Below are 18,145 nucleotides of genomic sequence, written 5' to 3'. Positions count from 1 at the left end.
CCCTGACTGGAGTTCCCTCCTGCACCCCAAACCCCTCATCCCTGGCCCCAACCCAGAGCCCCTCCTACACCCTGAATCTCTCATTTCTGGCCCCACCCCGGAGCCCGCACCCCCAACCAGAGCCTTAACCCCCTCCCATACCCCAACCACCTGCCCCAGCCCAGTGAAAGTGAGTGAGGGTGGGGGAGAATAAGCGACAGAGAGGAGGGGATGGAGTGAGCAGGTGGCAGGGCCTCGGCGAAGGGGAGGGGCAGGGGCGGGGCAAGAGTTTTCGGTTTTGTGTGATTAGAAAGTTGGCAACCCTAGTTAGGCCTGATCCTACAACTGGATCCATGCGGACAAACATAAATACTTCCTGCACAGAGCCCCATTGAAGCCAGCAAGGCATGGGCATAAGAATCCATCCACATGGACTCAGTTGCAGGATTGGAGCATCAGGTAGGAAATGTTAGTTAAATTTTAAAAACTCAAATGATTTATTTAAGAGCCCTGTTGGGGGAGAGTGGGAAAGTGGGTAGTGGCATCTGGTTAATATAATTTAAAACATATTTCTGCCAGACCCTAAATATAGTTATAATCTCACTAATTCAATAATAAAAAAATTCCCTCCTGGCTAGACTGAGGAACTTTTATGCTGAGAATGAACCCAAATAATTTTTTCAAGGTATTATAGTCTCTTGGAAATATAAGAGTGTATAACTGAGGTGCTGATACAAACGTAACTTTAGTGTCATTATGGAGTCTTGTTTGCTATGCTGTGCAAATTGTTTAAAAAGAACAACTCCTGTTTTGTAGTTTATTACTTTTTCTTTTTCATGAGTGGTAAACAAGAATGTTTCTGCTGTCCATGTGTGAGAAGAATTTGAGAGAGGTGTGTGTGGGGGGAGGTCAGTCCTGAAACTGACCAAAAATACAACATGAAAAAAATGTATTTACCATCAACAAAATGGAAAAAAAAAAATTCTGGGCTACATTTCTTCACACAGCCAATGTGTCTTCAGTTCACTTACGTCAAACATCCCTTTATGTTAATAGTATGAATGCTAATGTGTTTATGAATAATTGTTTGGTTGTGTGTGTTCTTTGTCCAACTGAAACTGGAATCCCTTCAGTGCATTGTAAATGGAAAACACTTATTCTGGCTTGTTTGGTTACAATGAGAGACTGTTGACTTTTTCTTTTTAAAACATGCTGGTGGAACACATGTATTTGTATCCTCCACATAGATACAGCTGATGTTTGCCAATATTTTAAAAACATCTATGACTTAAAACTTGTTCAAATTTAACATACAGCATTAGTACAACTGGTTTGCCAAAATAATATGGCATAGCTCCAAAACTCTTTAACTTGCGCATAAAATCAAAAAACATACAAATTCTTATTAGCAAATTTCTTATGGTCTTTTTAGCTGTATTTTAAGCAGAGGATCTAGAGTGAGATTTTGATCTCAGTTACACTTGTGTAAGTCTGGTGTCATTTTACGTGAGTTACTGGGAGTTAGTTTTCTGGGTCTCTTTCGGGATTTTGTACTGGGTTCAATCACCATAGTGTGAAGTCACGCCACTTTTTTGAGAATGCATACGCAGAATACAGTACTGTTTTTCATTTCTTGTGTCCAGTGTATCTGATGGCACCTGGCAGGATTTGGGATTCATTGGACCTTTTATGGGTACTCTAGATTTCTGTTACTAGCAGCCTGCTGTGCTTATGATCTTATCGTGCATAATGGCATTCCAACTTTGGGAGACTATGAGGATGCTGTGGGTACGGGGAGCAACAGACCAGCTACCCTGAATATATAATTCAAATTCCAACAATGGAAAGAAAAAGTACATCCCACCTCCAGTGTGCAGTTCTATAGGAGGAGGAAGGAAAGCAGTTGTGATTTGCACTGGAGTATTGTTATAATACATGTACAAAATTGCATTTCAGTAAAGAATACAAAGGTACTTACAGAAGCTGCAATGAGAGTAGACAGCCTTTCAATCACCTTTATTGAAGTGTTTGCAGTTCTCATTTTAAGAGAGTTGGAACAATAGTAACTGATAATTTAATCTGTATGCAGGACATTTTATTCAGTCAAAAATAGAAGCGGTACAGATCTACCGGGGCTTAGCAGTTGTTAATGCGGCTTTTTGTTTGTTTGTTTGTTTGTTGCTGTTGAATGATTTGGAAGTATGAGCAACCTACAGCCCAGGGGAAGGGTGGGTTGTCAGGGTGTCAGTTGCAGCTCCCTCGTCCTGCAGTCTCTAGCCTGGGTGATGGTTACACCAGTGGAGGATGGGCACAGCAGAGTGGAGCTCTGCCACATTCCTTCTCCCTGGAAGTGCTCTCTATGTCAAGGGTGAGGAGGGGTGAGGGCAGAGAAGCTGGCACAGGAGTTGGCTCTGCTTTACGGCAGCATGGCATTCTCCACAAGGAGAACTCCCTGCTCACGATTTACAACCAGTATCTGACCCCTGCCTGAGCAGTGCAGAATGTCCAGAGCAGCCCAGTGTTTTGATTGGATTTCAAAGTTTCGTTTAATTTTGGGCTTGCGTGATTGAGATGAGACTAGCAGAGGAAATGGTACTTGCCCTGACTTTTTGTTGTATTCCTTTCCCACAGAACTCAATCCGGCATAATTTGTCACTTCACAGTCGATTCATCAGGGTACAGAATGAAGGAACTGGGAAAAGCTCTTGGTGGATGATTAATCCAGATGGTGGAAAAGGTGGGAAGCCCCCACGGAGACGCGCTGTTTCAATGGACAATAGCAACAAATACACAAAGAGCAGAGGCCGAGCAGCTAAGAAAAAGGCAGCCCTGCAAGCTGCACAAGAAGCTACCGAGGACAGCCCGTCTCAACTTTCCAAGTGGCCAGGGAGCCCAACTTCCCGCAGCAGTGATGAGCTGGATGCTTGGACAGATTTCCGCTCTCGTACAAATTCAAATGCCAGTACAATAAGTGGCCGTTTGTCACCGATATTGGCGAGTACCGAACTAGATGACGTTCAGGATGATGATGCTCCACTTTCTCCAATGCTGTACAATAGTCCATCAAGCATGTCCCCATCGGTAAATAAACCATGTACTGTTGAGTTGCCTAGGTTGACTGATATGGCAGGCACAATGAACTTGAATGATGGACTGACAGATAACCTCATCATGGATGATCTTTTGGACAATATAACGCTCCCCTCTCCCCAGCAGTCACCATCAGGGGGGCTCATGCAAAGAAGCTCCAGTTTTCCATATGGTTCCAAAGGTTCTGGACTTGGTTCTCCATCAAGTAATTTCAACAGTGCTGTGTTTGGACCATCATCTCTGAATTCCCTTCGTCAGTCTCCCATGCAGACCATTCAAGAGAACAAGCAAGCTACCTTTTCTTCCATTTCTCATTATAACAACCAGACGCTGCAGGATCTGCTGGCATCTGAGTCACTTAGTCACAGTGATGTCATGATGACGCAGTCTGATCCACTCATGTCTCAAGCCAGCACTGCTGTGTCTGCCCAGAATTCACGCAGGAGTATCATGCTTCGTAGTGATCCAATGATGTCATTTGCTGCTCAGTCCAACCAGGGAAGTTTGGTCAACCAGAACCTGCTCCACCACCAGCATCAATCTCAGAATTCTTCTCTTGGTGGCAGTCGTGCCTTGTCAAATTCCATCAGTAACATGGGCTTAAATGATACGAACAACTTAGGGTCGGCCAAACACCAGCAGCAGTCACCCGTCAGTCAGTCTATGCAAACCCTTTCTGACTCACTCTCAGGCTCTTCTTTGTATTCCACTAGTGTGAACCTTCCAGTCATGGGGCATGATAAATTCCCAAGCGATTTGGACCTGGATATTTTCAATGGAAGCTTGGAATGTGACATGGAGTCCATTATCCGCAGTGAACTCATGGATGCAGATGGGTTGGATTTTAACTTCGATTCCCTCATCTCAGCTCAGAACGTTGTCAGTCTGAATGTGGGGAGCTTCACTGGTGCTAAGCAGGCTTCGTCACAGAGTTGGGTGCCAGGCTGAAGGATCTTTGAGAAAAGGGGAAATGGGCAAAGCAGGTCAGTGTCCTGTAGATGTGGTAAAAATATTTGGTTTGTTGTTTTTTATTGGCGTTTACCCTGAGTAGTTAATAGTTTGTGTGCATTAATGATATTAATGTGATCTGTGGTGAACTTGATGTATTGTGATATATGTGATATAAACAAACTTAGGAGGTGTTGAGGGAGGGGAGGGAAAGCTAAAGGTTGTAAAGATTTCAAGTTCAAAGTTCAGGGCTAACCCCAGATCCTAATTAGGCAGTTTCTTCTCAGCTGCAACACTGTCACTGAGGGCCTCTATTAGAGTTCTTTGAAGGGGTCAACAAACATGTGGTCAAAGGGGATCCAGTGGACATAGTGTACTTAGATTTCCAGAAAGCCTTTGACAAGGTCCCTCACCAAAGGCTCTTACGTAAATTAAGTTGTCATGGAATAAGAGGGAAGAAAGATCCATTCATGGATTGAGAACTGGTTAAAAGACAGGGAACAAAGGGTAGGAATAAATGGTAAATTTTCAGAATGGAGAGGGGTAACTAGTGGTGTTCCCCAAGGATCAGTCCTAGGACCAATCCTATTCAACTTATTCATAAATGATCTGGAGAAAGGGGTAAACAGTGAGGTGGCAAAGTTTGCAGATGATACTAAACGGCTCAAGATAGTTAAGACCAAAGCAGACTGTGAAGAACTTCAAAAAGATCTCACAAAACTAAGTGATTGGGCAATAAAATGGCAAATGAAATTTAATGTGGATAAATGTAAAGTAATGCACATTGGAAAAAATAACCCCAACTATACATACAATATGATGGGGGCTAATTTAGCTACAACTAATCAGGAAAGAGATCTTGGAGTCATCGTGGATAGTTCTCTGAAGATGTCCACGCAGTGTGCAGCAGCAGTCAAAAAAGCAACCAGGATGTTAGGAATCATTAAAAAGGGATAGAGAATAAGACAGAGAATAACTTATTGCCCTTATATAAATCCATGGTACGCCCATATCTTGAATACTGCATACAGATGTGGTCTCCTCATCTCAAAAAAGATATACTGGCATTAGAAAAGGTACAGAGAAGGGTAACTAAAATGATTAGGGGTTTGGAACAGGTCCCATATGAGGAGAGATTAAAGAGGCTAGGACTTTTCAGCTTGGAAAAGAGGAGACTAAGGGAGGATATGATAGAGGTATATAAAATCATGAGTGGTCCGGAGAAAGTGAATACGGAAAAGTTATTTACTTGTTCATAATATAAGAACTAGGGGCCACCAAATGAAATTAATGGGCAGCAGATTTCAAACAAATAAAAGGAAGTTCTTTACACAGTGCCCAGTCAACCTGTGGAACTCCTTGCCTGAGGAGGTTGTGAAGGCTAGGACTATAACAGGGTTTAAAAGAGACCTGGATAAATTCATGGAGGTTAAGTCCATTAATGGCTATTAGCCAGGATGGGTAAAGAATGGTGTCCCTAGCCTCTGTTTGTCAGAGGATGGAGATGGATGGCAGGAGAGAGATCACTTGATCATTACCTGTTAGGTTCACTCCCTCTGGGGCACCTGGCATTGGCCACTGTTGGCAGACAGGATACTGGGCTGGATGGACCTCTGGTCGGACACAGTATGGCCATTCTTACGTTCTTATGAGACCGTGTCAGAAGCTACCAGCTTTTTTAATTTAGTTTTTAGAAATGTTAACTACTAATTAAATCAAACTTCTTAGTTACAAAAAATAATGAAAAACCAATTAACGGTGGAAGATGTGTGGTTTTAGGACTCGTGGAACTCAGAAATGACTTATTTTTCTATCACGACAGACTGAACCTTCACCACAGTATACAGCCCAAGTAACCAAATAACTGGGGTGATATGCAGGGTTGGTTGGTGGCAGAAGCTCCGTGGTGTATGGAGCAGCAGTACAGCATGGGATAGGAGAGATTGCACTCGTGGATCTACTCAGTGCGTGGATCTGGTGCAGTAAAGTGCACAACAGATTGTGACTTAATCAGAGCTGTATTTTTGCTGTGGTGCTGTGATTTTAAGGAAATCACATATTTTTCACATTTTTTTCTCAAGGAAAAAAATGCAAAAATTATGGAATTATTAGGAACCTGGGCCCAGAGAGCAGCCATTTTAAATGTGTAAAATGTATAAGGGGTAATCACAACCACAAGTGGCCATCTCTTTCCATTTTAGGGCCCAATCCTGTAATCTGTCCTATATATGACTCCTAGTAACTTCATTGGGAATTTCACTTGCATAACACCAGCAGATTTGGACTGCAATATATTCCTAGTTAGGCGCTGGCTTCTTCCCGTCTTTTTGAATTTACTACAGTTTCATGGGGTTTCTCCGTATTTCTTTTCCTTAATAGTGGAAATTGTCAATCTTGCCGCTGATATCAATGTGTTCCTCGTTGTTTCTGCAGGTCATTTGGGTTTTCACCTGCATCCATACATCCATCTTCTTACACACACACATTCACGCCCTCATGTTATAGATTCCTCCTGAAGTGTCCTTTGTCTCCAATGTTTGTTTATTAGTATAGGGGAATAGATTTCAAAATACAGGAGTACAAAAGGTTAGTTATAAATTAGAGTGCAGAAATTCCATTAACTTCAGAATAATGTATAGAATACCCCAACTGCAAGGCTAACAGGCATTCAGTTTGCGATATACTATAAACTCTCTTTTTTTTTGTCTTTCAAGTTTAAATTGCATAACTTGCTGACGAACAGCCCTCTCACCCTTGCTACTTGAGGTATTCTGTAGTTAATGGAGATTTCTTTCTCTAATTCACAGTTAGACTGTTAAGGAAAGGCTTTGAAGCTGGGGAACAGCTGTGGTGAGTGATGCTTCCAGCTGCATATTTTGAGCATTATAGAAGATATATATTGATTTGTTGTCTGAAAAAGAGAGAAGGACCGTGCCATGTACAAAATTCCTTCATTTAGTCTTCAGAGGCCACTTTTGTAGATGTGATAGTTGGCTGCCCCCATCCTTTATCTTTTCTAGAAGAAAGGAGCTTCACGGATTTCTTTGCGGTACAAGCCAAACTCTTTCCAAATGTCAGACTGCTGGGAGGGAATGAACCGTAGAATCTTAATCTCACCCTGCTGATCATGCCGTAGGATAGCACCTTGACAAGGCCGTGCATGCTATGTGGGTATTTACTGAAATTCAAAAGACTCAGACTCTCTTTCAGTTTCATCTTTTAATCATTTAGAAAAAGAATGCTTTCCCTCTCAGAATCTAGAACCCTTGTCCATGAACTATTAACAAAAACTTCCAAAACTCCATACTTGTTGAGAGATCTGTTTTTTTTCTGTTTTTGTTTGTTCGTTACTTTTCCTTCTTAGTGCTTATATAGTGTATGGAGTTAGAAATCCCAAATCTTCATGTGATGCATAAAAACAAAGCAGGAATGTTATCACAGTAAAATGCCCAAGGTCACAGTTTGCCAACAGGTCTCGCAAAAATAAATGCCCTTGATAATATTGGTTGAGAAAATGTGTCCAAGAAAATGACTTGACACCATGTTTTAGTAGCATCCCTATACTGCTTACATGAAAAGGATATCTACATGGAGCCTTGGCTGGGCAACATTACAATAAGTGTTCTGCACAGAAATATCTGCAAAGTTCTCTCAGCTGCCTCATAAAAGATTGCCCTTTGTCATTCATAGAAAGAATAGATGCCTTGATTTTCCCAGGCTGAATACTCAGAATAAAGAAACTGGTACTTGTGTGTGAAACGACTTTCTTTACAGAGGACAGACTTGTTAACTATATAAACTCTGGTGGAGTACTGGCCACTTTTCTGTGGAAGCCTGTCACTGCCTCTCATTACTGGACCTGGTGCTATTGATTGATTTGGTACCAGGTGCAAGGGTAGATGTGGTTTTTTGTCTGAACTTACTGATTATGAATAGTTCCTGGTCTATTCAACAATCCCATTTGAGAATTTGCCTCCATGTGAGTGTCTCTTATTTTGGTAAAAGTGTCTCACATTAAATATTATGCAGTAATTCTGCATTGCTTTTTCAATTATTTGTCTGCTTCACCATAGTTATAAGGAGCTTGAATTAAATGCTACTCTAAGCAATTTTCCTGATCTCAGTAAAGAATCTTTATAAGATTAAAGCTTAAGAAACTACTTTTCAGCAGAATGTTTCAGCCGTTGCAAACATGAAATCTGCTCCATGAAAAAGGCTGAGTGGGATTTCAAAACCAAAATGTATCATTTTCCATAGGTTATCAATATACATAGAATATTAAGTACTAAATTTTCCATAAACCAGCAAAATCTCTTGGGAGTCAGTTTTTTGGAAAGAACAAATATACAGTTGTTTTGTTTATGCTTAGAATCTATATAGTATTCCTATGTGGGATTTATTTTTATTTTTTTAATCCAAAGACTTTCTTTATAGGGCCAATGCAAATGTGCAAAGAATCCAACATTATGAATTTAGTTTCTCTAGAAATTTCTGGGAGAGAACACCCCCCACTTTTGTTACACTGGCTTTGTGCCTCTGATGGTAACCATGACCAGCATTTCAGAGGAACCTGATTGGGGCATGATATAATAGCTGTTGGTTTTAGCCTAGAAGAAGGAAAGGGAGAGAATCAGCAAACTTTCTCCTACTTCATTCACTCATCTGTGATTTCCCCCGTTCAGACAGTTGAGGCCTGTGTTCCTTTTTAGCTCCATTTCTTTTGTCCCCCCTCCCAAAGGTATTGAATGTGCCCCCCCCAACACCCTCAATAATCGGGACAATTTTTCAGTCACTATTTCCTAACCTCTCTTCAGAATACTACTGATTGTTAATGTCTCTTCTTAACACCTGTTGTCCCACAACAGCTCTTCTTTGTTTTATGATTGTTGTCACCCACTGAACACTCAGGAAACAGTACTGACTGAAAGGGTATCCTTAAACACAACTAGAAAGATAGAATCATTTGGAACTTTATATCAGAATGTCATGGGCTGGTGATCAACATGTTGTGAAGAGAGATTTTAAATTTCTATTTCATCGGATTCCTCTAGGTTCCATAATATAGTTGCAGGGGGATTGAGTTGACTTGTTTGAAAATTGAAAGCAAAAATACCTCAAAAATTGGCTAGAGACGTTCATTTTTCCTTCATGCATCATTTAAAATGATGCAATCCTAGGTCATAGAGTCCTGGCAAGGTCAGTTAATTATAGTTGTAGATTACCCAAATTACAAAGGGTAACACATAGTATTACATCACCAAAAACAACAATTACCTCTACAATATAGCAAATGATAAATTTTGGGACTATTTGCAGATTTGTTATACCTGTATTCACCAGGTAAGCCTCTCTGGGTGAAATTCACCCCTGTGCCCACACAAAGCTCTGTGGATCACATAAGGCCCACTGAAACTCATGTTTAAAGCTTAAGCAGTGCATAAAGCCTCTACACTTGGATAAATTTCACCCTTTGAATTGGAGAGGTTTGCCCAGAGAATGTTCCACAGAGAAGATGATTTTGTCTTTGCAGAAAATAAGTTTGCTGCTGCTGCAGTCGAAATTAAGAAAGCAGAGGTTGAGCACCTATTGCCCAAGGAGTCTGACAGTCCCAGGGCCATACGTGTTCCCTTTTCTGAAGTAAACACCATCATGGGGATTACCATGCTGGCCAGAAAGAAGGCACCCTCAAATAAGCTTGTACCTTAAGTGTAGGGTCAGCAGGCAGTAGTTATCTAGGTTTTTATAGATGGAGATAGGATAGAGATTGCTTTCAAAATCTAAAGCCACCAGAGGACTAAGGGATTTCAGAGAGGCCCTTGGATGGCAGGTAGGACTCAGAGAAGTGGCACAAGGACCCCAACAGAATGCTGAATCAACTTGATGGATATTTGTACATCTTTTCCCCCCTGTTGGGACTGGGCCTTGCCTAGTTTGTGGCCAGACTAGAAGGCAATTTTACGGGGTTGAACAAATGCTATCTACTTTACAGTTCACTTACTTTCTGAGCTAAGTTATATTCAGGTCTGAGTTTGAATCAGCAATACTCTGATATTGATGATTATTATTATTTATCATTTTATAATGCCCAAAGATGTGGTAGGCACCTCACACCATTTACAGAAGACATAATCCCTGCCTTGAGGATCTTACAGTTCAATAGCTGACATGATACAACAAGTGGAGATTGCAATGAATAGGTGGTATGGGGTGCTGTGTGGGTTATAGCAACAAGATTACACAATTACCAAGATTAGTCTTTCTCCCATGCTGATTCAGTCATCAGGTTGGGTTTTTTAATATTAGCTGATATGATAATAAATTGTTGGCTCACATGTGGGCATTTTAGCAGAATTGAGTCTTTAGGAGGTATTTGAATGAGGAGAGTTTAGCCGCTTGGCAGACCAGAAGAAGGAAAGTGTTCCAAGCATAGAGGCCAATATGGAAGAAAGCACAGAAATACTTGTGGGACTATCTTTTTCACTAATGTTTGTGAAACCGTCAACTCTGTCCACTAGTACATGTAAGACAGATATATTTTCTAACTGTTGTATAATGCCAAACCTTTTAATGAGCATAAAATGAATTCTCCATTTTTAAAAAGACAACAAGGACTAAACGGAATCATTTAAGTCCTGAATCTTGTCGTAACACATCTGTATTTTTGTGTTTTTTCAGATGTATAACAGATTCTTATTTCTACTGCACATCATCAACTAGATATTTTATAGATGTTTGCCAGTTTATCTATTAACATTTCTAAAGTGCTTATCGCTATAGTATTATTGAGATATTTGATGCCAGTAGATGTTGCTCGGGTGAGATTAGAAACTGGCTCATTTTCTCTAAAATTGCAACTTAATTAGTAGGTGTGGATTTGACCTGTTCAAACATTAAATTTAATATTCATGTCTGCTTATGATGGCAGTGTTTTAGTAATAAACAGTTAAATAAGGTTCAGTTCTTCTTTGAGTGATTGCTCATGTCCATTCAACTTAGGTGTGTGTGCTCACCACGTGCACCAGTGCCGGAAGTTTTTCCCTCAACAGTATCTGTAGGGGACTGGCTCTGGCGCCCCCTGGAGTGGCGCGTGTATGCTGCGGCATATAGGGCGCCACCGGCCTCCTCCACCCTCAGCTCCTTCTTGCCTCCAATGATGGTGCATGGAACCGGTGCTGCTTCAGCTAGAGCTGTTGCTTTTCATTCGTTTGAACTCTTTAGCCTCTTGCTAATATTACTGTATACAGTTTCCCTCTAGTTTAATTCAACCTATTTGTTAAGTTAGAGACTTAGTAGGTCCCTAAAGGGACTTTATCTTGGGATGGGGCATGCCCCTGTCCCCAGGCTTTAAGCCCTGTGATCACTGTAAAAGGCCCATGCCCATTAGCGATCCACATAATAGTTGTTTATGGTGCTTGGGCGAAGGTCACATTAGTGATAAGTGCAAAATCTGCAAGTCCTTCAAGCCCAGGACGAAGAAGGAGCGTGACATTCGCTTGAAGACGCTCCTTATGGAGTCTCTTCTTACCCCAATGCCAGAGCAGCGCTCCGATTCGGCGCTGAGCACTGTGACGTCGGTGCGCAGCACCCCACCGGTACTGTCTGCGAGTCAGCACCGGTCCCCTTCCGTGGCTCCAGCCAGGAAGCCCAGGAAGATGGGGCAAGGGAGGTCTCCAGCTTCCCACAAGGGGAGGGACAAGTCTGGGGTGGACCAAGGCCTGTCTCGGCGCCTCTTCACCCCCTTCGGGATCTCGGGCCCCAGCTCAGATCAAGCGGTGTAGCCCAACCTGCTCCCCGTCGGCTACCCCAGACCCTCCAAGTGGCACAAGATATTACATCCCTCCCAGTGCCGCCCGCTCCAGCCCCTGCGGGGTCCAGGTACCAGGCTAACCCGCGTTGGGACCACCACAATCTCCACCTTTCTGGCAGTGCTCCCCGTCACACCCTCTCACAGCCGATGTGCTTCTGACCATGACAGGCAGATCCTTCATAGCCCCATCTGGTCTCCAGACCTAGGACAAGGGCAGAGAGGCTCGAGGTTCAGCTCGCCGGTAACCAGGCGCAGACCTCTGGAGGCACGCGCCTCCTGCAGGAGTTTAGGAGTCAGCACCTGGAATCTCCGCGCCACTGGTACTGCTCCAGGGAGAAGTCAAGGGACCAATGGTACCATTCCCCAGACCGTTGCCGATCCCCCAGGGCAGCGTCACCGCGTGCAGCTACATCTTCTCGACGCCAAGCCCGCTCTAGTTCCCGATCCCGCTCCACATCCCGGTACCGCTCGTTAAGCGTGAGGCATAGATCACTGGCCCGAGGACACCGCGGATCTGCCAAGCGTCACCGAGGCCCCTATCCAGATGCTCGTCGAGGTCAGCGAGATCCAACTCCGGGAGGGGCGACCAGTACCGATCGGGACAGAGCCACCAATCAGCCCTGTCTCGGTCGCAGGGGAAGGACTGCTCGGGCTCGGGCTCAGGATTGGAGCAAGGTTCCCTAGTAGCGAGACAGGCTCCGGCACCTACAGTGCAGACTACGTTGGTGGCACCGCAGCTAGGCCCATGGCCTCAGACTCCGTGGCCGGCACAGTGGTACCCATGGAACCCATGGGGCTTCACTCAGCCCTCTCAGGCTGCCCGCTCAGTATCCGGAGCTTCGGAGAGACCGGCTACCGTCCCCTCCCGCCCCCCTCCAGCTCAAGAGGTCTCGGCTGGAGGCACTCCTCAGGCACAGGAGGAAGTGGGCGAGCAAGCCACCAGACCACCTCTGGTTGCGGAGGACCCCCTGGTACCGGCTTCCTTCTCATCGTCACCAGACGAGGCCATAGTAGGGCCCCCTCTACCAGTGCCCCAGGATGATGATGCTATGGCGCATCAGGAGCTGCTAAAGAGGGTCGCTGCCAACCTGGGCCTCCAGGCAGAGGAATTAGAGGAGCCCGCAGACTCCCTCTTTGATGTTCTCTGCCTCGTGGCCCCGGCCAGGGTAGCTTTGCCCCTATATGAGGGGGTTGCTAAAATTACAAATGCCCTCTGGCAAGCCCTCTCCTTCTTGCCTCCAATCTCTAAGAGGGCAGAGCGCAAGTACTTTGTGCCATCCAAGGGTCACAAGTATCTTTATACTCACCCTGCTCCCAATACCCTAGTGGTAGAGGCGGTCAGCCACAGAGAGAGACAGGGTCAACCGGGGGATACCCCTAAGAATAAAGACTCAAGGAGACTAGACTTGTTTGGGCGTAAAGTTTATTTGTCCTCCAGTCTACAGTTGCGGGTGGCCAACCATCAGGCCTTACTAGGCCACTATGATTTTAATATGTGGCAGGCCATGACCAAGTTCGAGAGCACCCTTCCTGAGGCTTCTAGGAATGAGTTCTGGGCGATCCTGGATGAGGGCTTGACTGCAGCCAGAGCAGCTCTCCAAGCAGCATCAGATGCTGCGGACACCACCACCCGTACCCTGGCATCGGCCATCTCATTGCGCAGGGCTTCATGGCTACTCCTCTCTGGTCTTTCCTTGGAGACTCAGCAGACAATGCAAGACCTCCCTTTTGATGGCCACGCCCTTTTCGCAGAACAGATGGACATTAAGCTCCAGGGCCTGAAAGATTCCCGTACGACCCTAAAAACACTGGGCCTGTATGTCCCCGGCCCTTCCCACAAGCGGTTTAAGCTGCAGCAGCTTCAGAGCCAGGGGAGCCACCCTTGCCAGGAGCCTCCCCACAAAAGATCCAGGGGCAACAAGAAGCGCCCTGGCCTCCAACCCCCGTCTACATCCCAGTTGGGCTCGACCCGCAGTAAGCAAACGGGCAAGCGCCCATTTTGAGGGTATGCCCGAGGGCGACCTACCAGATTATTCCCTGAATCCTTCCTCCCCTCTGTTTGCCAACCACCTTTCTTCCTTCCTCCCTGCATGGGCGTCTATAATATCGGACCGATGGGTCCTCAATACGGTGGTGCAGGGTTACATCCTTCAGTTACTTTCTACCACCCTTTTGTACCCCTCCTTCCCACCCCTCTTCAGGGACCCTTCTCACGAGAGTCTTCTCATGCAGGAGGTAGCGAGTCTACTACAGCTCGGTGTGGTGGAAGTAGTTCCTGTGGAGTACAGGAACAAGGTGTTCTATTCCCAATACTTTTTAATCCCCAAAGCCAAGGACGGTCTGTGGCGCATATTAGACCCCCGGGGCTTGAACCGCTACTTAGCGAAAATGAAGTTCCGCATGGTCTCCCTGGCTTCCATCATCCCCTCCCTGGATCCGGGAGACTGGTATGCCGCCCTCGATCTGAAAGATGCGTACTTCCACATCGCCATCTTCGAGGGACACAGACGCTTCCTGCGGCTCATGGTAGGTCCCGATCATTATTGGTTTGCGGTCCTCCCATTTGGCCTAGCGACAGCACCACAGGTATTTACCAAGTGAATGTCAGTGGTGGCGGCTTACCTCAGACATCGGGATATCCACATCTACCTGTACCTCGATGACTGGCTCGTCAAGGGCAACTCCAGGTCCAAGGGGATGTCGCAGTGCTGCTAGCCACACGCCGTTGCCTCAGCCTGTTGGTGAAAGACAAAATATCCACGTTAGTTCCGGTACAGCAGATACAGTTCATCGGAGCGGTGCTCGACTCAATCTGCACCAGGGCGTTCCTGCCGCTGGAGAGATTCAGGGCATTGACAGACCTCATCGCGGAAGTCTCCGCATTTCCCCTGGCCACAGCTAGGGTTTGCCTGTGCCTACTAGGTCACATGGCAGCGTGTATATATGTGGTGTGGCACACCAGGCTCCGGATGCGACCCCTGCAGCAATGGCTGGCGACGGTCTACTCCCAGTCCAGGGACCACCTGGAGAAGGTCGACGGTACTTACATCGCTGCGATGGTGGACCGACCCTGGGAATGTCCTGGAAGGCGTTCCCTTCATCAGCACTCCTCACTCAGTCGTGTTGGCTTCGGACACCTCGGATGGGGGTGCACCTCGGCACCCTCCAGACCCAGGGTATGTGGTCCCCAGAGGAGTCGACACGACACATAAACGTCAAAGAGCTCAGGCAGAGCATGCGCGGTCTTCCTACCTCACCTATTGGGCAGAGTGGTCAGACAACTCAGAGTGGTCACAGACAACACGGCCTTGATGTTCTACATCAACAGGCAAGGTGGAGCGCGATCCTCGGCCCTTTGCCAAGAGGCACTCTGTCTCTGGGACTTCTGCATCGACCACAGAATCCATCTAGTAGTTCACCTAAGCAGAGACTTCTCCTCTCATCATGATTGGTGGTCCACCCGGAGGTAGCCAGCATGATCTTCCAGAAGTGGGGAACTCCCCAAGTGGATTTGTTCATCACCAGGCAGAACACGAGATACCACAGGTTTTACTCCAGATGGAGTCTGGGCAAGGGCTCCTTCTCCGACGTCTTCCTCCTGTCGTGGGCAGGAAGCCTGATATACGTGTTCCCTCCGATTCTGCTCATCAGTAAGGTCCTAGCAAAAATCAAGAGAGACAAGGCGCAGGTCATTATGATCGCCCTGGCGTGGCCTCGCCAGCACTGAATCGGAACGCTATCAAGCTTGTCAGCGATCCCTCCCTGGCCCCTGTTGAACCGAACGGACCTGCTGTCACAGGATCACGGCCAACACTTGCACCCTAACCTTGCGTCCCTCCACCTCACAGCGTGGATGTTGCATGGTTGAACTCGGATGAACAGGCCTGTTTGGACAGGGTCCAGAAGGTCCTCCTCAAGAGTAGAAAGCCCTTGACTAGGCAGACCTACCTGGCAAAGTGTGCGAGGTTCTCCTGCTGGGTGGCCGAGCGGGGCATCCCCCCTTTGCATTCTTCGGTGCAGTCGATCTTGGACTACCTGCTTCATTTAAGGAACAAGGGCCTGGTGCACTCCTCTATCAGGGTGCACCTGGTGGCCATTTCGACCCTTGATCCGCCAATCCAGGGGCAGACTGTTCTCCCATGACATGACGGTCAGTTCCTTAGAGGCCTTGAGAGGCTCTTTTCTCAAGTCCGGTCCCCAGCCCTTCAGTGGGATCTCAACTTGGTTCTGTCCAGGCTCACGGGCCCACCCTTTGAGCCTTTGGCCTCATGCTTCCTATCTTACCTATCATGGAAGGTAGCTTTCCTGATGGCAGTGACATCAGCGAGCCGAGTCTCCGAGCTGCAAGCCCTGACCTCAGAACCGCCATACATGGTCTTCTATAAGGACAAGGTCCAGCTCTGGCCCCACCCGGCCTTCCTTCCCAAGGTGGTGTCTACTTTCCACATGAGCCAGGACATCTTTCTTCCGGTCTTCTGCCCTAAACCCCATGAGATTAGTGAAGAGAGGCGCCTTCACGCTTTGGACATAAGAAGGGCTCTGGCTTTCTACCTAGATCGGACAAAACCTTTCTGTAAGTCGACTCAGCTTTTCATCTCTGCAGCGAATAGGATGAAGGGCCTCCCAGTGTCCACGCAAAGGATTTCTAACTGGATCATCTCTTGCATTCGGACCTGCTATGAGTTAGTGGGAGTCCCTCCGCCGCTGATCGTCAGAGCCAGCACAGGCATCCTTGGTGGCCTTCCTGCACACGTTCCGATCCAGGACATCTGTAGAGCCACGACATGATCCTCGGTACAACATTCCAGGCCCACTATGCCATCATGCAGCAGGCTGGGTTCGGCAGAGCTGTATTGCAGTCTACATGTCCGTGAACTCCTTACCCACCTCCAGGGGTACTGCTGGGAGTCACCTGAGTTGAATGGACATGAGCAATCACTCGAAGGAGAAAAGACAGTTACCTTTTTCTGTAACTGGTGTTCTTCGAGATGTGTTGCTAATGTCCATTCAACGACCCGCCCTCCTTTCCCACTGTTGGAATTTCCAGCAAGAAGGAACTGAGGGTGGAGGGCGCCGGTGGCGCCTTATATGCCGCGGCATACGCGCGCCACTCCAGGGGGTGCCAGAGCCAGTCCTCTATGGATACTGCTGAGGGAAAAACTTCCGGCACCAGTGCATGTGGCAAGCGCACACACCTATGTTGAATGGAAATGAGCAACACATCTCAAAGAACACCAGTTACATAAAAAGGTAACTGTCTTTTTCATCTTCATCACAAATTCAGTGATTGGTAGCAGGAAATTTTGCTCAATAGATATTTATTTTTTACACTGCACCACAAAAGTGCACGTGAATTAAATTGATTTGGAGAACACAGGGCGAGATAAACTATTTTATTTGTTTGGTGAAATTATGAGGTACTTAGGCTCCTATTGTGCAATGCAATCCCTTCATTTGGACATGCACCCTTGAAGAGTCTCATTGACTTCAGTGGGTAGAGTAGAGGATAGAGCAAAGCGCACTGTGGGGGTGTGATTTCTAAAGCGCACTAACATCTTGCACATTAATTGGTCCATGTAGACACTGATGGAGTGCTTTAGCATAGTGTTGTTTGAAACAGTACTATGTTAAAGTGCACTAGGAACCTTTAGTTCACACCAGCAGGGGCTACATGGACCAATTAATGTGCAACATGTTAGTGTGCTTTAGAAATCCCCCCCGTAGAGGACAGTACTATGTAGGAAAGCACTTAGTATGGGTGTATGGGTCAGAACTAGCAGACTGTATTGCATGATTAAGGCCTTGAGTTTATTCTTTATGCTGATGACCCATTCTTCTTCCTTCGTATGGGTTGGGTAGGTAGCAATGACTACAAATTTATATCTAAGTTACTAGCCAGCACATTGCCGCAGCAAAGTCCATGGAGAAAGATTGACTAAAATCTGAATAAGGCATGATTATAGCATGTAATAAACTATATATAGGGGGAGGGATAGCTCAGTGGTTTGAACATTGGCCTGCTAAACCCAGGGTTGTGAGTTCAATCCTTGAGGGGGCCACTTAGGGATCTAGGGCAAAAATCAGTACTTGGTCCTGCTAGTGAAGGCAGGGGGCTGGACTCGATGACCCTTCGGGGCCCCTTCCAGTTCTATGAGATGGGTATATCTCCATAATTTATATAGTTTCAATGCACTAAGTACCTGCTACAAATGCTCTCAATTCCCATTGGCATTCAGTACCTCACAGGAGAGGTTCAGCCAGGGCCAGCTCTAGGATTTTTGCCGCCCAAGGCAAAAACAATTTTGGCCGCCCCCCCCCCCC

General features: G+C 46.1%; 1 protein-coding gene across 1 annotated transcript in view; it reads left to right on the top strand.

Annotated features, from left to right (window-relative positions):
• The window catches only part of FOXO3 (forkhead box O3), a 149,197-nt gene that overhangs the window by 112,406 nt on the left and 18,646 nt on the right, over positions 1 to 18,145 (top strand). The window contains exon 2 of the mRNA XM_024202604.2: positions 2,611 to 4,052. Coding sequence (XP_024058372.1) covers positions 2,611 to 4,017 — 1,407 coding nt within the window. The 3' untranslated portion in view covers positions 4,018 to 4,052. The remainder of the gene's footprint in view (positions 1 to 2,610; positions 4,053 to 18,145) is intronic.

This window comes from Terrapene carolina, unplaced genomic scaffold (genome assembly GCF_002925995.2).
Source record: "Terrapene carolina triunguis isolate 2854851 unplaced genomic scaffold, T_m_triunguis-2.0 Scaffold42, whole genome shotgun sequence".
Lineage (NCBI taxonomy): Eukaryota > Metazoa > Chordata > Testudines > Emydidae > Terrapene > Terrapene triunguis.
The sequence above is the reverse complement of the archived record's forward strand: the minus strand, read 5'-3'. Positions and strand labels throughout refer to the sequence as shown.